Source organism: Pleurodeles waltl, chromosome 1_2, assembly GCF_031143425.1.
Source record: "Pleurodeles waltl isolate 20211129_DDA chromosome 1_2, aPleWal1.hap1.20221129, whole genome shotgun sequence".
Taxonomy (NCBI): Eukaryota; Metazoa; Chordata; class Amphibia; order Caudata; family Salamandridae; genus Pleurodeles; species Pleurodeles waltl.
This window is the reverse complement of record NC_090437.1, coordinates 293,456,221-293,480,500: the sequence shown is the minus strand read 5'-3', so window position 1 is coordinate 293,480,500 and position 24,280 is coordinate 293,456,221. Positions and strand designations below refer to the sequence as shown.

The 24,280-nt window shown below is 45.2% G+C and overlaps 1 protein-coding gene across 1 annotated transcript in view; it reads right to left on the bottom strand.

Moving 5' to 3' along the window:
- EIF4E (eukaryotic translation initiation factor 4E) overlaps positions 1 to 24,280 on the bottom strand; it is a 374,004-nt gene that overhangs the window by 293,072 nt on the left and 56,652 nt on the right. The window contains exons 2-3 of the mRNA XM_069238309.1: positions 11,134 to 11,231; positions 2,541 to 2,636 (exon numbers count right to left, since the gene is read on the bottom strand). Coding sequence (XP_069094410.1) covers positions 2,541 to 2,636; positions 11,134 to 11,231 — 194 coding nt within the window. The remainder of the gene's footprint in view (positions 1 to 2,540; positions 2,637 to 11,133; positions 11,232 to 24,280) is intronic.

Below are 24,280 nucleotides of genomic sequence, written 5' to 3'. Positions count from 1 at the left end.
TACCTCCTCCCTATACCTCCTGCAATGGTAATCTTCTGTATGGTGATAACTGTTGACCTAATGTGATGGGGCCTGTGACCCTATGCTCAAAAGCTACCTTTTTGTGGTTGTGGCATATCCTTATGTTGTGCTTGTCTTCTGGATGCTTCCTGATGTTTCTTTTTCAGGAGTTCATGAAGGCTTCAAATACATTTCCTTTTTTCCTCTTGCATTACAGGCTTGTGATGTGTTTTTTTTTCCCTATTTCTCTGGCAATGGCGTTGTTACTGCAGACTGCGTTTTTGCCTTTTGAGGTGTTGGCAAAAAGGTCGTCTTCAGCACAGAGTGTTTAGGTCAAAGCGCTTATCAAGTCCAAATGGCTCGACGCCAAGCATTTATTCTGATCTGACATTTAGTCCAGATCCAAGGCCTGGTGTGGGTGTTTGGTCAATGCTGATTAATGACTCGATGCCGACCTGGCGTCCGCTCCATCCCTCCCTGCAGACTTTGCCACCCAATCATGAATGTTCGTCCTGGGTCACCTTTGAGGCATACTCCAAGTGTTGATCAGACCTTGAGTGCTGTGGTGCACTATGGAATGGAGGGAGAGGTTTGTGTATAACCGCATGGGGTGGGTCAACTGTACTCACAGCCCTTGAAGGATTCTTCATTCGGACCACCAACCCTGGTTCCAGTGTGTGTGCTTGATAGCCTTGACCTGCACCTCAAACTCTTCCCCCTTCGCTAGAACCATTGGAGGCAAAGGAGTGCGGGCTGGCAACAACATCTCTCTCCGCTAATTACCCTGGTGTCCAGCTCGACCTTGCCATGTTGTTCTTCTTGGAAGCACTCTGCCTCCGTCGTCATCTGCTTATTATATGCTAGTCTCCAATCTTGTCGGTTTCTCAGCATCTTGTTTTTAAACGAGATCACACGAGTCACAGTCCTGCTCCCTGTGCTTCAGCGACTGACACAGGGTACAGACTTCGTGGGTGTCAGAAAGTGTATTTCTCCCCGCACAGAGGACATTTCCTAAATAAGTTGACTTTTTTTAGCCTTCAGTACATGGATACAAACATTCGACAGGTGTATGTTGAAGTCGATTGCTTTCACTCCAAATTTACATGGTTCCAAAGTTTGCAGAAGCCATGCGTTGTTCTCCATCACTGATCTTCTGGATCTGCTTGTAGGCTGTACGGTGTCAAAACTACAGAGCTCAGACGGTCCAATAGTGGGAAACAATAATCTAAAAGGAATCGTTAAACATGCGCAATGCCTCGAGGAGGAGGTGAAACGACGCACAACATCAACCATACAAATACTTCCTCGAGAAAAACAAGTTGCAGAGTTCAGGCCCAACACTAGATTCCAGGAGTGTGCATAGCATGTGTATCTGCAGCCAACATATGCTACAAATATGCATTTGCTTAAGCACAAGAGTGCTTGAGAATAGATGTGGGCCAATTCTTGAAGTATGTAAAAACTGTACAAACTGCTAGACTCTCAACATTATACAAACTATGGCCACAATATAGGCATTGGCAGTGTGTACAAGACTAGTGTCAAATATAAACAAAACTCTTAGGCTAGACAAAGGAGGGGCACTCCACAACAGCTAAAGCTACATTGTTGACAGGATATGAGGAACTTTTCACTGACAGACTGGGACAATGGCGATCACTGGGTAATGAGAAATAAAAATAAAAAAATAAATTTAAAAAAACACGCTATTAGTGCTTTAAAAAACTGAATCAATGCTTAATAGTCATGCTGGTTAAACTCACAGCCACATAAAATGAACAGATGGTGAAAGGCAGGACGGCGGGCGACAGCACAGGAAAGATTTATTAAATAAACAAAAATCAGAAAAGATGTTAAATTTACTGAAGACCTAGAGAAGAGGAAAATAAACTTGCTAAAACTCACTGACTGTCCTCAGGCTAGATCGCCTTGAGATAAGCACACCAACACAAACACATGACAAGCATATACAAGGCAAATGCATTCATCAAATACTTTAAATGACTGACTAGAAGCATAAAAAGAGTCCTGAGAACTAAAAAAAAAAAAAAACAATATGAAAAGGTGTGATGTGCCAGTTACAGAATCACTAGCAGACATGTCAAATTAAACCAAAGAATTGGAAGGCAGCGGCTCACAATAACTTTCACTTTAGACAACTAAAATTAGAGAATTATGAATACTTATTTTTGCTACAGGACTAACATACACCACCAATGTAATGTGCAAAGTGGGATGGCGAGGACAGGAATCATTAAAAATGTATCTGTTTTTATGTTCTCAATACGATGTCTTGATTTATCATTATAATTCAAGAAGCGGATCACATTTAACACACTTTTTAAAAAAATATTTATTGACTAGCAGCAAAGAAGGTACTTTACAACATAAAGACAACAAAAAGATTTCCAAATCTATCTAACTACTTAATAAACATGAAGCAGCAGAGTTTCCGAAGCTTGATATTGCCAGAGAACTTTAAGCAGTTGCTGCTGGCAGATGCCTACATGTAGGTTGATGTAGCCATGTAACATACTTACGCCCAAAAATCCTCAACTGTATCGAACTTTGAGATCAGGCGAAGATTGGCTTGCCAAGTTTTGCTTTTATCATTTTTAAAGAACCAGAGTGCCCATCTAAAGAAAAACAGAAAACATTGAATAAGGCAAAGAGTTATACCAGAGGTGATGCTTTATCTGTGCAGATTTCAACAGTTGATGGAAAAATAACAACAAAGCATGTAGGAAAGAAGCCTGGAAGACATCTACCACCATATGCAAATTTCTGCAAAAAAACCCTAAATTCTAATATTCATGTTCGGTCTTCCTTCCGGACAGTCTGCAGTCCCCTATTCAGGGCTCGTGCAGCATCTCTCTACAACCACTGTGCAGTATCGTTAGAGAACGGGCCCTAGTTCAGAAGATATGCTTGTTCCTTTAATATACATTTCCAGGCCGTTTGTTAAAGCTTGCCTTGTTGATTTATTTTAGTTTGTGCATCCCAGTTTATATTTCCATCATCCTTTGCTTCTGTACCACTTTTTGCACATTCCTCATGTCCTTCATTTCTCTTAATACATCCTCGTTTTCATGCTTCTCATCTTGTACATGTCAATACCATACTGCTCACTGCCACACTCCTCTTATCTAATTTAATAGTCAACCTTATCTTAGTACTCTCAAGGACCATTGCCAATGCCTGATGCACCACTTTCCTGGCTCTCTGCCAATCATTTGTTTGCTTAGGCATTTGTCAGATTCAAAAGTACTGGCTCACTTTCAAGTCAGACAAGTTACTTCTAACATCCTGCACCATTACACTACTTCTTTTCTCAAATGCGTTCTGAAGTCATTAGTCTTCTGCTCCTACTTCCAATTTCTGCTGATGTCCTTGAGTGTCAGGCCGCATCAGCACCAACAAGTTTTGCTGGTAAGGATGCACCGGTCCTACACCTTTCAAGTGGATCTCCTCTGACAAAACAATCACAAAATCTCGGCCTGAAGAATCCTTTTGCACAGACACTGCTTTCACTTTTCCCAGCAATTATCAAATACTACTTTTTATGCCTGACTAAAGGCAGTGGTTCTGTGACCAGTGACCTCATAGAAGTTAAACTTACATCTTATTGTCTCCTCCTTGGAGTCAGAGTGGTTGTGGAAAAGGGACTATAACTGGGAGCAGGAGCAGAGGCCCAGCACAAAGACAGCAACTTCTTGTGTTCAGCAACAAACAACGAAATGGTTACTTACCTTTAGAAGTTGTTTTGCAGCCTGAAGAGTTTTCTGGATTCACATGCTGTGTATTATTCTGCCATCTAGTGGTTGGGTCCGGAACTGGGCAGGAAGGGAAAAGTGTGGATTGTTCTAGTGCCTAGTTGTGTGTAATGACGTTTAAGAAGAGAATGCAGAACCTACATTTTAAGATCAAACCTTTAGGTGCTGTGTGTTCGACTTTAATAAAATGTTCATATTTAGGTGTTTGTATTTCTAATAAGGAAGTCCTTGGGTAAATATTCCATTGGACGTGTTTGCAACTGTAATACCATAGACCCACTTAACACATCCGACCTATAGCGCCAGGCCTGGGACAACAGACTCAGGAAAGGGTCTATTATACCCTAGAGTCACTTAACACACAACCTATAGTGCCAGGCCTGAGACAACAGACTGAGGAAAGGGTGAGAGCTCAGATAAGCCAGCCTTTCTTAAGAACTCAATGACATGCCGGAGGACACACCAAGAGACAAGAACATCTTCCAGTGCCTCCCTGGGATTGCTCAATTTGGGTGCCGCCCCTGCCCACCCCTGCGTCCCCTGAAACCCAGATGACAGACCAAGTTAAAAATCTGCCTTAGATTGGCAACAGAATATCCATAATTCCTAGCTCCAGGAGCAAAGGCACTGTGGGGTTGCTGGGAAGTAATTGTTTTAAGAAGTCCTTCTTCCAACTTGAGAAGTCAGAGAAGTAAGAGTATCCCAATAATTCTGCAGTAAAAAGCCTAGTATTCTAATCTAGTACTATTTATCTCTTTTAAGCATTGGTTTTATGTTTTTCATGAGAACTAACAAACAGTACCAGAAAAGCTTGGCATGTAGGTGGTTTTGAGTCACACCATACATGGTCAGCAGCAACATACAAAAAAACTCTGCAGCACAGTGTACAGTAATACATCCTGGATAAGTACCAATAACAAAATAAGTAGTCTTATAGAAAATCTGGCACTTGCCATTTGTATGTGGTCAAGCCAGAATAAAATCTGGCATTCAGGTAAATTTCACTTGAATCCATAATTAATCTATCTATTCTCTAGATGTTTTCCAATTTTTTGTGATAAGCCTTTCAGGTATTTATCACTCAACGCAGTCATACACTGATGTACGGAACAATTCCATTCCCCAAATACCTAAGAATTGGGGCTACCCTATCATTATATTCTCTCTTTTTCTGCTACTAATGCCAAATTGACAAATGGCTTCCGATATCTATTCACATCGCAATCAATGCATACCACCAGCAGTACAGAGGGGGGTTCCTCCAAGCCCAGTTTGAGTCTCAGTATCACTGTAGGAAGTTGGCTCTGTATGTGCTATTTCAAAGTAAGGAATAGCATGCACAGAGTCCAAGGGTTCCCCTTAGAGGTAAAATAACGGTAAAAAGAGATAATACTAATGCTCTATTTTGTGGTAGTGTGGTCGAGCAGTAGGCTTATCCAAGGAGTAGTGTTAAGCATTTGTTGTACATACACAGACAATAAATGAGGTACACACACTCAGAGAAAAATCCAGCCAATAGGTTTTGTTATAGAAAAATATCTTTTCTTAGTTTATTTTAAGAACCACAGGTTCAAATTTAACATGTAATATCTTGTTTGAAAGGTATTGCAGGTAAGTACATTAGGAACTTTGAATCATTTCAATTGCATGTATACTTTTCAAGTTATTCACAAATAGCTATTTCAAAAGTGGACACTTCGTGCAATTTTCACAGTTCCTGGGGGAGGTAAGTTTTTGTTAGTATTACCAGGTAAGTAAGACACTTACAGGGTTCAGTTCTTGGTCCAAGGTAGCCCACCGTTGGGGGTTCAGAACAACCCCAAAGTTACCACACCAGCAGCTCAGGGCCGGTCAGGTGCAGAGTTCAAAGTGGTGCCCAAAACGCATAGGCTCCAATGGAGAGAAGGGGGTGCCCCGGTTCCAGTCTGCCAGCAGGTAAGTACCCGCGTCTTCGGGGGGCAGACCAGGGGGGTTTTGTAGGGCACCGGGGGGGGGGGGGGGGGGGGGGGGGGGGGGGGGACACAAGCCCACACAGAAATTTCACCCTCAGCGGCGCGGGGGCGGCCGGGTGCAGTGTTAGAACAAGCGTCGGGTTCGCAATGGAAGTCAATGAGAGATCAAGGGATCTCTTCAGCGCTGCAGGCAGGCAAGGGGGGGCTTCCTCGGGGAAACCTCCACTTGGGCAAGGGAGAGGGACTCCTGGGGGTCACTTCTGCAGTGAAAGTCCGGTCCTTCAGGTCCTGGGGGCTGCGGGTGCAGAGTCTTTTCCAGGCGTCGGGACTTAGGTTTCAGAGAGTCGCGGTCAGGGGAAGCCTCGGGATTCCCTCTGCAGGCGGCGCTGTGGGGGCTCAGGGGGGACAGGTTTTGGTACTCAGTCGTAGAGTAGTCCGGGGGTCCTCCCTGAGGTGTTGGTTCTCCACCAGCCGAGTCGGGGTCGCCGGGTGCAGTGTTGCAAGTCTCACGCTTCTTGCGGGGAGATTGCAGGGTTCTTTAAAGCTGCTCCTTTGGATAAAGTTGCAGTCTTTTTGGAGCAGGTCCGCTGTCCTCGGGAGTTCCTTGTCGTCGTCGAAGCAGGGCAGTCCTCAGAGGATTCAGAGGTCGCTGGTCCCTTTGGAAGGCGTCGCTGGAGCAGAGTTCTTTGGAAGACAGGAGACAGGCCAGTGAGTTTCTGGAGCCAAGGCAGTTTTTGTCTTCTGGTCTTCCTCTGCAGGGGTTTTCAGCTAGGCAGTCCTTCTTGTTGTTGCAGGAATCTAGTTTCTAGGTTCAGGGAGAGCCCTTAAATACAGAATTTAAGGGCGTGTTTAGGTCTGGGGGGTTAATAGCCAATGGCTACTAGCCCTGAGGGTGAGTACACCCTCTTTGTGCCCCCTCCCAAGGGGAGGGGGTCACATCCCTAATCCTATTGGGGGAATCCTCCTTCTACAAGATGGAGGATTTCTAAAAGTCAGAGTCACCTCAGCTCAGGACACCTTAGGGGCTGTCCTGACTGGCCAGTGACTCCTCCTTGTTTTTCTCATTATCTCTCCTGGACTTGCCGCCAAAAGTGGGGGCTGGGTCCAGGAGGCGGGCATCTCCACTAGCTGGAGTGCCCTGGGGCATTGTAACACGAAGCTTGAGCCTTTGAAGCTCACTGCTAGGTGTTACAGTTCCTGCAGGGGGGAGGTGTGAAGCACCTCCACCCAGAGCAGGCTTTGTTTCTGTCCTCAGAGAGCACAAAGGCTCTCACCGCATGAGGTCAGAAACTCGTCTCTCAGCAGCAGGCGGGCACAGACCAGTCAGTCCTGCACTGAACAATTGGGTAAAATACAGTGGGCATCTCTAAGATGCACTCTGTGTACATTTTTTAATAAATCCAACACTGGCATCAGTGTGGGTTTATTATTCTGAGAAGTTGGATACCAAACTTCCCAGTTTTCAGTGTAGCCATTATGGAACTGTGGAGTTCGTTTTTGACAGACTCTCAGACCATATACTCTTATGGCTACCCTACACTTACAATGTCTAAGGTTTTGCTTAGACACTGTAGGGGCACAGTGCTCATTCACCTATGCCCCCACCTGTGGTATAGTGCACCCTGCCTTAGGGCTGTGAGGCCTGCTAGAGGGGTGACTTACCTATGCCACAGGCAGTGTGAGGTTGGCATGGCACCCTGAGGGGAGTGCCATGTCGACTTAGTCATTTTCTCCCATCAGCACACACAAGCTGGCAAGCAGTGTGTCTGTGCTGAGTGAGGGGTCCCTAGGGTGGCATAAGACATGCTGCAGCCCTTAGAGACCTTCCCTGGCATCAGGGCCCTTGGTACCAGGGGTACCAGTTACAAGGGACTTACCTGGGTGCCAGGGTTGTGCCAATTGTGGAGACAATGGTACATTTTAGGTGAAAGAACACTGGTGCTGGGGCCTGTTAGCAGGGTCCCAGCACACTTCTCAGTCAAGTCAGCACCAGTATCAGGCAAAAAGTGGGGGGTAACTGCAACAGGGAGCCATTTCTTTACAACATGCATACTGGTCGGGAAGCAGAGTGCAGTGGCTTAGAGTACAGTGACAGTGCAGCTGTGGAGAGTGCACTGAGAGTGCAGTGGCATTGAGTGGTACAGAGTGGGGTAGTTACGTAGACCGTAGTGTCGTACAGTAGACTATTTCAGAGTAAAGTTGTATAGAGTTGAGTGGTGCAAAGTAGATTACAGTGCACACGAACTGGCCTAGAACTGAGTTTTACAGATTAAAGTGCACAGGCATCAAGGGTATTGGCATAGAGTGCAGTGTTGCAGAGTGTCGCAGAGTACAGTGGCACAGAGTGGAATTGTGAAGAAGATGGGTGTGACCTAGACTGGAGCGCAGTGGCGAAAAGTGCAGTGGTGAAGAGTGTTCTACAATAGAGTAGTGGTACAGGGTAGAACAGAGAGGATTAGCATTAAGTAGAGTACAGTGGCATAAAGCAGAGAGGTGCAGAGTGCAGTGGTGTAGAGTGGTGCAGTGCCGTAGAGGGGAGTATTCATGGTGTGGTAACACAATGCCATTGCAGACAACACATCTTTAATTGAAATGATCATTACATTTGTACAGACCTACAGATTAACAAAACTATACAGTTTATGAAAATGTGTGCAAATTGCATTTGCATCACCTAGTTTAAAGATTCATTTCGATCATATTAAATTGTTTCCAAAACACTTCAAAAATAATAAAGTGCATCATTTGTGCTTTTATAATTTTGATATATTCTGAAATATTTCCACAGTTCATTTAAATGTTGCTGTGTAATAGAAGAAAACTTTCCTACCCACACTATCCAGCAAGACTGTCACAAATACTTTGAAGTCAGAGAAAGAAGGGTAAAAGAGCACCCTCGGAAAACTAGGCATTTGACAGAGTCTTTGAATACACACCAAATGTGACTGGATAAGAACAAGATTTACAGCCCTGTTTACAGAAAAGGGCAACTCGGAAGGATTCTGTGAATAAGGTTTTGGCAAGGGAAGGATCGAACTCAAGCTGGCCAGCCTAAAACAAATACAGACAGCAAATGGAAAGCAAGAACATTTGAGTTACAAACCACAAAGCCAATTACAGCAACGGGCAGAAGGCATTCCTATGGCCACCTTTGACTGTCCCCAAGATGTCTTTAGTAGGGCTGCAAACCAGACAGCTTTGTCTGGTAGGCTGAGACCTAAAAAACGGGCATCAATATTTAACAGAGAATTCAGGCGAAAGGAGGAGCACAATGTCTGATCTATGCCCAGTTTAGGAGGTACTTCCCTCATAGAGTTGGTTATTGGGCATCAATACCAAAAGGAATGCATGTGGGAAGGGGAAACTAGTATGGGGCAGGAATTTTATTTTTTAACCAATGAAGCCATCAGGACTAGGTACTTTGTACAGTTTGAAGTTGGCATTTCCAGCTATAACTTCGGCTGTTTCTAAGTGTTTATCTAATGAGCTTGCTTGGGCTATTGTTTAATGTGTAACCTCACAGTCCCTGCCCCATCCCTGGTCACACTACCCCCAAAAATTTGAATATCACCAGTCTGTATCAAGTACTTTTAAATGTGCACAGGCTCCTTCTGACACTAGACATGTCTTGCTCTTTTATGTACAGTATGGTTGTTTTTGCTACCTTACCCAGTCTTTCACTGGGGGCATTAACAGATGCAGCCCTAAAAGTGTAATTCCCCTCAAGTCCCAATTACCACAGGAACCACCAGACCAAGTGAGGACTGTGCCCTGCAATACTTTTGGCTTTCCTTACGGACCCCACTTAAGACCCAGCATTGTTCACATGGGAGTTTACTACGGGTCTAAAGTCTATGGTGTCAATGTGAGGAGATTTATTCTGAATGGGTAGCCCACACGGTACTTTTGTCCTTTGGATCTCAGAAAGGCTGTAACCATAAGAAATATTTGACTCTACTGGAGGATAATTGAAGAGAAATCTTGCTAGATGTTTTTTGTATTCTCTTAAAAAGTAAATACCTTTCTTTCATGTGCAGCAACCATTTGCAGGTGATAGTGTACAAAGATTGTCTGGTGGGTTAGTATTTATGAGTGTTGTCGGACCAGTCTTGTGCGCTCAGTCCAAGATTATTAGACAGTTCTGGTAAGATGTGTAAGCGTTTCTTAAAATATGATTCCATGTCTGCTACCTCCGTATCTGACAACCCTAATCCTGATATTTTTACCAGGACCGGTTCTCTAGGTCTTCACAATGTAATTGCAAATCGAGGTTGTGTCATGTTGTTTGGGATCTTTTGTCCTATGGCCTGGATATTGCTTTCTTTAGCTTTGGTTTTCTTAAGTGACTCCGCTGTGTGTCCTAGGAATGGCACATCTAGTTTAATTATGTGCCAGTCATTGCAACATCTTTGCAGAGGTGTGTAATGTTGTCCCAGAGACTTCTGCATAGTTCCTCCATAAAGGATCAGGTGACTGGAGGCATCAGATCTCCACTCTCTCTGGGAATCAACTCGTCCCCTCCCAACCCTGCGTAAGTCAGTCAGGTCAGTGAATCCGCTCATTGTGAGCCAGCTCTTCTGAGAAAATCTTTTATAGCAGAGTCCTTCTTGGGTTTGGCGGAGGCCATTGTTCTTGTGGTCTCCGAGTCCACTCTCAGCTAATCGCTTCAGTTCATGGTGCTTTGTCAGATTATCCCATCACTCAACAGGAGTGATCTACAAAGGGGGTAATCAGCAAAGAAGCGAGAAAATCAAAACAAAAGAAGTAAAACAAAACAAATGCTCCTGGTCGAGGAGCAGGTCAGTAGCCTCCGAGATATTACTGTAACTGGTTGAAACAGTTGTACTGAGATTAAATCTTTGCCCAAACAGTTACTATGAGTAAAATAACAGACAAAATAATGAAGTAAAACGGTCAACAAAATAATATAATTTCGTTTTTCTTGCCACACAATTTAGTTAACCCTTCAGCAAAATTTGGTGCTGCCCTGACACACAACTGCAGAGGCCCTGATAATCAGGAAGCTGTGTGAGCTGGTGTACATGGTCCATGGCCTCCAGACCCCAATTAAGCGACTAGAAAAGTTTTTATAAGTCCTTAACAATAGACTTGAAGAAGCAAAGTGGTGGGGCCCAGCAAACAATTTACACATCAATTGAATCCAATAAGATGTAAAGGGCTCCCAAAAGACAAACATTGCTCTAAAGCCAGATAACATTCTAGCCCAAATTTGTGGAAAATGACAGTTCGGACGCATATTCTGAAATGCTTTATCTTCATTAAGACCCATAACAAACCGCATCAATTCCAGCCATCTTGCATCAAACTTGTTTGGGTATCTTGTGCAAACAATTAAACATGTGTCATTGGTGCATACTGAAGCACCTAGTGGGTACACAAAATCTCACCTGTTTTGTAGTGGATGCTTAATGTAGTTTTCAGGGTTGGCTACCTCAAGAGATTCGCTCTTCTCTTCTTCTGAAGCTGTGGTGTTGGCAGTGGTGTCCTGCAGAGACAATCAAAACAAAGATAATTGTGTTGAAGTTGGACAGTCAAGTGAAAGTATGACAGATTCAAAATCCCAGAACCGTTAAAGAAAGACAATAGAAGAGCACCTTCAATGCTGTCTCTATATTCGCTTTTACGTTCAATTTCCATTCCAAAGACTTTCATAGAAGGATTTATATATGGGCATTGTCAATGTTGAGAAATGTTTAAGGGGTCCTTACAGGGTGTATCAGTTCATTCAGAGGTCACTGGGGAGATTGATGGAAGGACACTATTTACCACTGGTGTTCCAAGGTTACTTTACTGCATTTTCATTATACTGGAAAGTTACTGTCAGTGGCGGTGTATCCTCCATATCCCAATAAATACCTATCTGATCCTATAGAGGGTATCTCCTTGGAGGATAAGCTCAGACATTAACCACCACCAACTGTGTTACCAAATTTATTTCTTCACATCTGGTAGGCAATACCCTCCGCATAGACTCCTCCATTAAGTTTAAATAGAATCCATGGAGGCCATTCATTCCACAGAAAGTGCCTCAGCTTCCGTTTTCTTGGAGAAAATCTCTGGGAATAATTATGGTGTATTTTGTCGAGCAGTCGTTCCTAACCTTCTGACTTCTGTGGACCCTATCCTAATTGATACTGGAATCCGGGGACCCCCAAGTGTATCATCAGTATAATCTGGGGACACAAACCTAAGCAATTTCAAAGAATCAAACGGCTAAACGATACACATAAATACAAACATTTATAACACATACACAAATGATTCTATATTTAATTCACAAATGTAACCAAACAAATTTTTACATTTCAATGGGAAGCAGGTAGGAGTGCTTCAAAATTCAACTGATGTCACCTGCTGTCCATAGAGTATCCTGTTTGGTGCACTTGCACTGTTCCCACAAATTAATCTGAGGATGGCAACTTAATGTATGGCACCCCAATGTCAAATTCCTTCTTGTTTACAGAAGGTTTTTAAAAAGTAAATTTTACTTTTTGTTTGTTTATTGTATACTTTATGTCCTATTCTCCAACTAGTTGCAGCCCCTTTGAGTAGGCATTGCAGACAACCACATGTCCGCGGACCACAGATTAAGAGGACTGTTGTAGAACATATGTATATTTGGGGAGCACCATAACTTTTTAAACAAGGCCGACCTTCCTAGTCGTGAAAGTGGCAACATGAGTCAGAATACAGTGTAGGTGTTTCTCTTCCCCCCCTCCCTCCCATCTCCCCCCTCCCCCCCAAGAAATCTTCTCGATTCCTCGTGACAAATGCCCAGATACTTAAACCCCCTCAGGTCTATAAGCAAATTGACTCATTATGCTCTGCGTTTCCAGGGAGTCTTTGGGGTAAAACACAGTCTTTGTCCTAGCAGGGAGTAGGTGTCAAAAGGGGAAATTGTTAATAACCCTCAAAGACAACCTCTTCCCTCATTTCTTACAAAAGGATAATACTTTGGCCACTTTCACACTTGACCAGACTGCCCACTGCAAGATGACATGTATTTGATTCAATTTTTATGAAGAATTGTTTAGAGTGCCAATTTTCTTGACCAATTGTGAACAAAATAAGCTCACAATTCCAATTAGCAAACACTGCCTCCCAAAATATGTTCCTAATGATTTTATGACAGATTAAGGGCATAGTTAAGTGTTGAGGGATCCTAACCAAAGAAAGCACAAAACTTGAGTAAAATAGCTGCTACTTTGCTACATACTGGAACTGGGAAGTGGAGCCTGCTCTCTATGGAAGGGTCATTCTGATTGCCACAGTTTTTCATTTTTTCTCTTTAAGAAAGTAAAATGGTTTAAGTGGAAATATTACCTCATATCTTTACTCAGAAGATTACCAATCAAGCGTCCTATATACCAGCCGAGGACCTCACAAATCCCCGGCCTGATATATTTAACTACATTTAAAATAAATTAACCTCGAGTGCGGGCGTCGGCCACTGGCCGATGTCCACAATACCTCCCTGGTGCGGGTCACGACCAGGATTGTTTTTTTTTTTTTTTTTTTTCAAAAACACCCTGGGAGACACAGAAGATCTTCCGGTCTGATCTTAAGTTCGTCTTATCATATTGTTCACCCAAAGCACCAAGACAATCTATGATTTGAAGGCTTAACGAACCTGCGGAAGACCAAGTTTGAAAATAGTCAAGCCCGTACTTCTTTTTACTCTTCATATCACTTAAAATGCATAGATGTTGCAAAAACGTATCTCTGGATTGTTACACAAGAGTTCATAAAATAGAATTCACAAAATCGAAAATTTAACTGAAGAAAGAAAAGTAATAGAGTCCCGCCGGAAATCAAATTGCAAACCTTGGTGACCTGGTGCAAAAGTCCTCATAACTCCTCCTTCAAAGAACCACCCCCTGTTCTCCAGTCTTCATCAAGATCTCTAGTCCAGTAACAACAAGTGCAACTACATACTCTGCACCTGGATAAACAAGGATTGTATTTGATTTTTTTCCACCGAATCATAAGCTGGTGGTAAATTGTGCTCCTGTTAACTGACCATTCTTACAACTCTTTCGTCTTTGTGAGATACAAAAAAGTTTGATACAAGCCGTAATCAGGCAGCTCATTAATTACTTCAAGTCAACATTTTATAATGTAGATTGTAATGGTTCATCAAGTTGTAATGTCTGTCATCGAACATTCCGACAAATGTTAGTTTAACCGGAGTCACAGACACAGCTGTGGGATAAAGATTTGCATGCTCTTTCAAATATGATCTACACTTTGAATGGGTGAGTTACTGAGTAACTGCCTCAACAGGGGCCCGCTGTGCTTCTGCCCCACCCCCCATGATCCTACCAAGTTGTTTTGATCTTTATGTGACCCACCTAACATTCCCACATTAGAACTAGGATGAAGACAGCACCTTTTCGGCTGTGCACTGGGGTGAGGTCCAAGAACCTGACACGTCTAAACCTTTAATAACCAAAAGGAATACAAAACACTATACAATCTGTAATCTGAAATCCAAGGCACACGCCCAAATTAAGGCAAAGTCAATACAATTTTCTTCAATTCTTTAAATTAATTTCACAGATATGTGGTTAAGGCACAGAAAAAGCCATGCGTTGTTCAGGAGAGGACACAGAGGACAAGGTGATGTAAGTGTGCAGAGGTGGGGGTTGATTAAGGGATTGGGGCGGGTGGGGGTGTGGGGGTAAGAGGTGAGTTATTTTTTGGGGGGGCAGGGTAGTTTATTTTTAAAGGGGCGGGGAGAGAAGAGGAGGAAGGATCGGGATAGAACGTGGTGAGGTAAGTAGGGTTGGTGGGTAGTTAGTGTGGTGGGTGAGTAGTGTTGGGGTAGTTTGGTTTTTAGGGGTGGAGGGGTTGGTAGTTTTTTGGGGGGGCTCAGGGCAGGCAGGTTGGGGTAGTTGCAAGGGGCGGTGAGTAGAGTTATCCCCCCCCCCCCCCCCCAAGGGTGGATGGGAGGTTTGGGGTAATTAGGTTACTTAAAGGGATGGTTTTAGGGCTCAGGGCAGGTGAGGGGTGTCGGGAGTTTCGTTGTTGGGGGAGGGGGTCGGGTATTTATTAATTTTTTTAAATGGCTGTGGGGTTGGTTAGTTTTTTGTGCTCAGGGCGGGAGGAGGGTCAGGGTTGTTTCGGTAAAAGGGATGGGGTAGTTTTCGGCCTCAGGATGGGTGGGTGGTTTGTATGACAGAACCACACACCTTTTTTGCTTGCCGTTTCCACATATGCCTTTACTAGGCATGCTTTTACAATGCAGATTTGTTGTAAAGCCATGCATGGAAACGACGCGGTCGTGGTTCCGGCCGTGTTGTTAAGGCATGCATTGTTCCAGCATTCGTGTTTCCATCATACAACCATTGTTTTTAGTTATTTAATGCTTGCCAAACATTTTGTCAGCCTCAATTGCGTGCCAGGCTATTTGTATAAGAACTGATTGTATTAGCCAAGATCTATTTGCCCAATTCGTCCCAAATGTTTTTATATGTCAAGCTAGGTTGGTCAAATGTGGGCTGTTACTTTTGAAGAAGGGTCAAGACTGATGTACGTATTGCTCAGTCCAACCTGAGGTGGCATGGTGGGCAAAAGAACGATGGGTTTGACTTCTACCCCGAGAGATTGCCATTGTGTTAGAACTTTTGCAAGTGTTCCTCCTATTGCCTTTTGTGCGTTACATTTTCTATTGACACCAGTCACTATCATGATGTTATAAGTTCTCAATAAATCTGGTGCCCTCTACTTGTGGTATCCCCTGGGGGGGGGGGGGGAATATGCAGTTTCACCCACAATCAATGCCCTGCACGGTAGGGTCACGCTTTATTTTAAGATCTGGTTTGACAGCACAGAGATTGCTTTTCTTATGTGATTATCAGAAGAACAGCTTCAAGATGAGAGGCGCAGGTCTCCATGTACATGTTCCCCGCTTCTGGATTTGATTCGGCCGAAGTTGAATAAGTGCTTGTACACCAGAGAATATGCTCAAAAGGGGAGATTTGAATTGGTTATGGTACCAGTTCAATGATACCACGCGGGTCGTATTGGTTTACTGGGAAGAGTTAAGCCAGATGCTGTAGTTCTCATCAGTTTATTATGAAAAGTTATGAAAGGCAGTAGGCCTGAATTATTTATGAGAAGCATATTTTAAAACCAAAAGACTTTTTCAAAGTGTGACCGCAGTAAATGCTTTGTGGGTATGTACAAAATGTTTGTCCACTTATGTTTGGGGTGTGCCTAAAACGTCTGAATGGTCTTTGTATGCAAATACTGCATGGACATGTTCATAATCAAGTCAGTAGGCTTCCTTAATTAATTTTAAAATATTGAAACAAAGGCAGTGGAACCTCGTTTTACATTGTGAATGACCTGACAAAACCATGCACGACCCCTGTAGAAGGGCATCAACATTTTAATGACATCTGAAATGTTGTAAATGTGTCGTTCTGATTATAGTATTTACTTGTATGTGCATTAAAGAAGTTTCACTTTCAAGGTCTGGGATAAGTAAGCCCTATAATGCCACAAGAGAAAAACTACCATTGACACAGTTGGGCCTAGCAACTTCTGACTGCCCTAGAACTCCCCTAATAAGGTTTCTAAAATACACTACAAGCGAAGTTTTAAATCTTAAACTTGTTGTCACTCACCAAAAATTAGAGCTCTACGTTTTGAATTCTCTGACAGATGCAAAAGATATTGGTTTTACAACCTGAATGCCATGACGAAAACCATAGGAAATGGCTTTATCTAATTAACTATTCAACAAATAAAATAGGTAAGCGTTTTCTCTGGTGAACTATGACAGATGCAACGGGAAAGGGATTAGTACAGAGATCCCTTTTCAGGTCTGGCCACAGTAGAGCAAAACTTTTTCATGACAATGTACTTTGGGTCTGCCTTAAATGTTTGATGGATCATTCTAGGTTGAGACCCATGGTCATGTTTATAGTCTGTGTTTTATCTTGACATGCATGGGACGGGTTTATTTTATTCTCTGCCTGCTATAGCTTAATATCTGTAATTGGTCCCTCAAAGTGATTGTTTTCCAACTGTCTGCCATTTTCAGCAGAAGAAAATTATGGGCAGACTTGAGCACATTGCTTGTGCCTTAGATGTTAGGAATCAATTTGAAAAGTTGTTTTTTGCCTTCTGTTTTGTGCTCATGATGAAAAAAAAAAAACACTTTGTTGACTGAATCCAGCTTCTGATCCAGAGTTAATACCTTGCGAAAGGCTCTTCATTCTGTGGCTCTTCCTTCTCCTATTCCCTTAATACATAGCCAGCCAAATTCTGTGAGGAAATGCTATTAGAGTGAATGGATGAAATGTCGTCATAAGTACTTGGATAGAAGATGAAAGCCTTGCATGGCATCTTTAAATTACGCTTTGAATTAGTACTGTGTTTTTCTTTTTTGCTGATAGCATTTCACATTATCTTTCTCCCTTTGGAGCCCATTTAAATGTAGCCTGGAGAGGAGGCTGTCAGGCACTGCTACAGAAGGACTTGAATTTAGTTTCAGCCTTTATTGTGTTCGGTTCTTTTGAGCCTCATGTTAGGTAGACCTGCCAACTTGGAAGGCCTGCTTTCTTGGTGATTAACACCACTGGGGCATCATTGCCCATCAAGGTCTTTCATCTCTAGAGCCTTAAATGGTTTTCACAAGGACAAGTTCATTCTTCGGATGTTCATTCATCATCCACACAGAAGGTTTCTCCAGAAATTCTTCTGAGCCTTTGAGCTGCTGGATGAACAAGTTACTTACCTTTGGTAACAAATTATCTGCTAGAGACTATCTAGCTGCAGATTCCCTACATTAGAATTCCCTGGCGTCAGCTTCGAAAACAATTTTTCTGCCTAGTACCCTTCACGTGCAGTCAGGTGGCATCGCCCGGCTCCACGTGGCAGCATCAACGTCGTTGGCGCTGTCTGTGACGTCACCATCTTCTATATAGGCACCACCCGGCACACGTACGTCAGTTCTTTTCCACATCTTCCTACACCAGAAGCGCAGAGTCATGGAAAAACCAACTTTTGGGTTGGTGTAAGGAATCTGCAGCTAGATAGAGTTGCTACCAGATAATTTGTAAGTAGCTTGTTCATCTGATAGACTTCTAGTTGCAGATTCCTTCCAATATAATAGATACCCAAGCTATAACTCCTGGTGGTGGGTTGCGAAGATATACTTCACACAAGGAAGTCCTTCAGGACTGAGCAAGCAAAATGCCCCTCTCTTCTAACCTGGCTACCCAGGCAGTAGTGTCTTGCAAATGTGTACAAGGAAGCCCACATTGCCGCCTGGCAAATGTCCAGCACTGGCACACCTCAAGCTAACAGTGGTAGCAGCTTTCCCTCTGGTAGTGTGAGCTCTGAAGCCCTCAGGAGGCTGCTTCTTGGCCAAAGCGCAGCATATTTTAAATGCAGAGCACAACCCAGCGCGAAATGGTTAATTGGTGGACTGCCCGTCCCTTCTTTGCACCAATGTACCGGACACAGAGCTGGTCGTCCACCAAGGAATCTCTTGTGCGGTCAAGGTAGAACGATGACACTTTTTTGGGATCCAGCCAATGGAGATGCTCCTCTTCTTTAGAGGGATGAGCTGGAGTAAAGAAAGTGGGCAGGGTGATATTTTGACCCAGATGGAACAGGGTCACCACCTTGGGGAGGAAAGAGGCACGAGTTCTGAGAACTACCTTATCAGAATATATCGTCAGATAGAGCAGTTTCCATGATAAAGCCTGCATCTCACTCACTCTTCTGGCAGATGTGATTGCCACTAAGAACAAGTTACTTACCTTCGGTAATGCTTTTTCTGGTGGATACACTGACTACCTGTGGATTCCTCACCTTATGAATAGAGTCCCAAGCAGTACCGCACTCGGTGGTGGGTGCCCACCTGATTACACTAAGAAATTCTGCAATACCGAGCGAGCAAAGTGACCGTCCCTCCTCATCTCGGAGTCTAAACAGTAATGTTTCACGAAAGTATGGAGGGACGCCCAAGTTGCCGCTTTACATATGTCTACCAATGGAACTCCCCTCGCCAGAGCAGAGGATGCAGATTTAGCTCTAGTAGAGTGGGCCCTGATACCTTCAGGAGGGTCCTTTTTTGCCAAAGAGTAACAGATCTTGATACACAAGATGACCCACCTGGAGAGTGTCCTTTTCTGTACAGCTCTGCCTTTCTGTTGACCAGCATACCCAACAAATAGTTGCTCATCCAAACGAAAGTCTTTAGTTCTTTCGAGATAAAAACTCAGGGCCCTCCTAGGATCCAACCTATGGAGTCTCTCCTCTTCTTTAGACGGGTGGGGAGGAGGGTAAAAAGCAGGAAGAGTGATATTCTGCCCTAAATGAAAAGGGGTGACAACTTTCGGCAGAAAAGCAGCCCTGGTTTTTAGAACCACTTTATCAGGGAAAAACAGAGTGAAAGGAGGCTTAACGGAGAGCGCCTGAAGCGCACCAATCCTTCTAGCAGAAGTAATCGCGATCAAGAAAACAGTCTTGAAGGCTAAATATCTCAATGAACATGAATGCATGGGCTCGAAAGGCGCACCCATTAAAAATGTTAAAACAAGATTTAAGTCCCACTGAGGCATGTGAAAAGGAGTAGGAGGAAATCTATTCACCAAACCCTTAAGGAACCTATGTACAATGGGAGACTTGAATAAAGATGGCTGATCCGGAAGGCAAAGAAACGCCGACAGAGCTGCCAAATAACCCTTAACTGTAGCTATAGCACAGCCTTTCTTCGCCAAACTTAGAACAAACAAAAGTACATCTGAAAGATGGGCCTTTAAAGGATCTTTTTGGTTCTCTCCACACCACAACACAAATTTTTCCCACCTTCTGGCATAAATAGACTTAGTGGAGTGTCGCCTGGACGATAGTTTAACATCCACTACATCCGGTGGGAGAGAAAAAGAACTCGGGTTGCCCCGTTCAATCTCCAGGCATGAAGGTGCAGGCTCTGGAGGTGGGGGTGTAGAACCTGCCCCTGTGATTGAGAGAGGAGATCTGCCCTGAGCGGGAGACGGAGCGGAGGGCACAGAGAGTTGAAGTAGGTCTGTATATCATACCCTTCTCGGCCAGTCCGGTGCCACCAATATGATTTGGGCCCGGTCTTGACGAACCTGTGTCAAAACCCGTGAAATCAAGGGTATTGGGGGGGGGGGGGGGACGCGTAAAGCAACTGGCCGTTCCAGGACATCTGAAACGCATCCCCCAACGTCCCCTGCATCGGATACTGGAGGCTGCCGAATAACGGGCAATGCGCGTTCTCCCGAGTGGCAAATAAATCCACCTGAGGAGTACCCCACATCTCGAAGATGTGGAGGACTACATCCGGATGGAGACGCCACTCGTGATCTAATGATAAGTGACGACTGAGAACGTCCGCACATACATTCAACACTCCGGCCAAATGATTTGCTATCAAGCAAATCTGATGGCCCTGAGCCCAGGACCAGAGTCGTAGGGCTTCTCGGCAAAGATACGACCCCACTCCTCCTTGCTGGTTTATATACCACATCGCGGTAGTGTTGTCCGTCAGTATCTGAACTGACTGACCGCAAAGGGAAGGGAGGAAGGCCTTGAGCGCCAAACGTACAGCCCGCAATTTCAACAGATTGATATGCAACATCTGTTCCACTGGAGACCAACGACCCTTGATCTCCAGGTCCCCCAGATGAGCTCCCCACCCTAGAGTGGAAGCATCCGATATCACTGTGGCCACCGGAGGTGGTAGTGAAAACGGTTTCCCTTGGGAAAGGTTGCCGTCCACTGACCACCAATGAAGATCCGCTACAGCGTCCCTGGAGATCTTTATTGAATCCCTGAGATCCCCTTTGTGCTGGAACCACTGTCTGCGGAGACACCACTGAAGAGCCCTCATATGCCAGCGAGCATGAGTGACCAACAGAATGCAAGAAGCAAACAGACCTAGCAGGCGTAAGACTTTGAGGACTGGAACTGCCGCTCCTCTTTGAAACAAAGGAATCAGTGCATGAATGTCCCGCACCCGCTGAGGCGGGGGGTAGGCCCGACACCTTGTCGTGTCCAATACTGCCCCTATGAACAGGAGGCGTTGAGAGGGCTCCAGGTGAGATTTGGGTACGTTCACTGAAAAACCCAGATCGAACAACAACTGTGTTGTCATTCGCAGATGAGAACACAATCTCTGGAGACTTGGCTTTGACCAACCAATCGTCCAGGTAGGGAAAAACCGCTACCTCCCTCTTTCTGAGATGTGCTGCAGCAACTGCCATCACCTTTGTGAAAACCCGGGGTGCTGAAGTAAGACCAAACGGAAGGACCGCGAACTGGTAATGCTGCGATCCGACCACAAAACGGAGATACTTCCTGTGCGACTTGACTATGGGAACATGAAAGTACGCGTCCTGCAAGTCGACAGACACCATCCAGTCTGCTTCGTTCAACGCCAATAGCACCTGCGCTAGGGTCAGCATTTTGAATTTTTCCTGCTTGAGGAACAAATTCAAAATCCTCAAGTCTAGGATCGGCCTTAGACGACCGTCCACCTTGGGAATCAGGAAATACCTTGAATAACACCCCTGACCCCTTTCCTGCAACGGTACCAACTCTATAGCACCCTTTGCCAACATGACTACAACCTCCTGTTGCAACAACAGAAGATGTTCTTCTGAACAAAAGGAGGGACGGGGAGGGAAGGGAGGAGGAAACTCCTGAAAGGGGAGAGCATAGCCCTTTTCCACAATTCCTAGCACCCACAAGTCTATTGTAATTGACCTCCATTGCTGCAGAAAGAGACTCAATCTTCCTCCTACAGGAGAGGCGTGACTGATAAAGTGGGGAAAACTAGGGCTGCTTCTGCTGCTGTCCACACGAGGAGGATGAAGAAGAAGAAGAGAGCTGCTGGGCTGGACCTCTAGCCTTGCCCCTACCTCGCCCCCTGAAGGCACGATAGGGCGGGTTGGCAGGTTGTTGGGCATACAATTGAGACCTACGAAAGGCAGAGCCTTTAGCAAACCCTCGAAACCTACGAAAAGGCCTGTACAAAGTAGCAGAAGGGGTCTGCAAACCCAGGGACTTAGCTGTAGCCCGACAGTCCTTAAACCATTCAAGGGCAGAATCTGCCTCGTCCCCAAACAGTTTTCCCCCATCAAATGGAAGGTCTATTAACGTGGACTGTACATCCAACGAGAAACCCGAAGACCTTAGCCAGGCATGCCTTCTCGTAGCCATCGATGTTCCCATGGCCCTGGCTATAGAATCCGTAGTATCCAGGCCAGATTGAATAATCTGCTGTGCAGCCGCTTGCGCGTCCAAGAAAAGGGCCCCAAAAGATTTTTGCACTTCCTGTGGCAGATCTTTTGCCATCTCCTTCGCAGAGTCCATCAGGGCATGAATGTATCTGCCTAGCACACAAGTGGAATTGGTAGCTTTCAGGGCCATGCTACAAGAAGAGAAACTTTTCTTCGAGGATTGCTCCATCCTCTTGGATTCTCTGTCTGTTGGAACACCAGGGAATGTACCAGGGGCAGATTTCGCAGAACATGATGCCTGAACCACCAAACTCTCCGGAGTCGGGTGACGAGATAGGAATGATTGATCTCCTGGGGCACTCCTATGCCTTCTCGCCACTGCCCTGTTCACTGCAGGAGATGTCACCGGCTTTCTCCACAGGTCCATAATAGGCTCAGTCAACGCCTCATTAAAAGGCAACAAGGGGTCCGCACTGGAGGAAGAAGGATGAAGAACCTCCGTGAGCAAGTTAGTCTTGACTTCTGCCGAGGACAAAGGCAAATCTAGATAGTCAGCCGCCTTCCGCACCACAGCATGGAAAGAGGACGCCTCCTCAGTAAACTCCCCCGGAGAAGCAATGTCCCACTCCGGGGAAGTATCCAAGCCACTTGCAGTGGCAAGTCCTTGAAAATCATCAGCGGGCTCTATCTCACCTTCCTCAAGCCTTCTGTACTCCTCTTCCTCCAAAAGCCTCAACGCCTTCCTCCGAGATCTTAAATGGGTCTCCAGAGCCGGCGTCGAAAAGGACTCCATCGACGCCGATGACCTCAAACCTTGAGTTGGTTCCGGAAGACCCCCGGATTCAACCGGCACCGGCGCCGGCCCGAAGTCGGCCGATGACCTCCTCACCGCCGAATGCGCAGAAGGAGATGGAGCCGGTCTGGATGAGGCCACCAAAGACGCCGGATGGCGCGGAGAAGGAGTCGGACGAGAAGCCAACAGATCCACAGTCCCAGGCGAAGGACTCCTGCCAGGGGAAACCCCTGGCGCCGGACCACCAGGCTCTGAAGGGCATGAATGGAGCAGCCCTGTACGACGCCGGTGAGCCCAAATTGAATGCCAATGGCCCCGTGGGACCCGCCGGTGCACCAGCAGGGGCCATGGCTTGAAACACAGCATACATCGCATTCAAAAATGCGGCCGGATCCGTCCCTGGAGTCGGGAACGCTGGGTACTGCTGTGTAGACGTCTGGTGAACTTCAGGATCCCTCGGCACTGGTGAGAAACGAGGACTATCTTGAGTGACCTCAGACTGAAGGCGCCGGTGACAACCTCAGACTTTCCGGCTGAGGCGTGACCGTAGGACTCATCTCCCACGTCTTCTGGCGCCGTGACGAACGAGACCTCGACCTCAAACGACTTCTCGATCGGCTCCGCTCCGAACGGCGCCGAGAGTCATGACGGCGCCGAGAGTCATGATGACGCCGCTTCTTATGTTTTTTGGGAGAAGCATGGGAAGAGACCTTCTTGTGTTCCTTCTTTGCCTTGGCCAAGAAGAGTTTCGATTCTCGTTCCTTCAGAGCTTTCGGATTCATGCTCTGGCACGAAGAACAGCCTTCCACATCATGCTCAGAGCTCAAACACCAAATACAATCCAAATGGGGGTCGGTCACTGACATCCGACCCCAGCATTCCCTACACGGCTTAAAACCGGACTTCTTCGGAGGCGACATTGTAACTTCACAAGATCGCTACAGTAACCAACGGGCCAGGAAGAAAACCGTTGATGTCGAATGCACGGAAAAAGGAAAAACTGACATTAGTATGCCGACGGGGACCTCTTATTGGCACGCTGACGTCAGACGGAGTCACGTGGAGCCGTACCATTATGACGTCCTCGTCGACGTAGACAGCTAGGAAGAAGACTTTGCGTCGGATGCCGGCGCAAGGATCGAATTCATGAGGTGAGGAATCCACAGGCAGTTGTATACATCAGAAGAAAGCTGTTTTAATAGTGAGCAGCCGGAGAGAACAATTATGTAAAGGATCAAAAAGGAGCACACATCAGAAAAGTAAGCACTAGATTAAGGTCCCACTGGGGCATAACAAAAGGCGTAGGTGTAAACATATCTACAAGCCCTTTTAAGAATCTCTGTACAATACAAGACTTAAACAAAGACTGTTGATCAGACAAATGAAGGAAAGCCGATAAGGCAGAAAGATCGCTCTTAAGAGTCCCTAAGGTAACCCTGTTGGGCTAATGACAGAATCAACACAAGGTTATTAGAAAAAGAAGAAAAAAATGGGATCAATAGACCTCTGTACAAT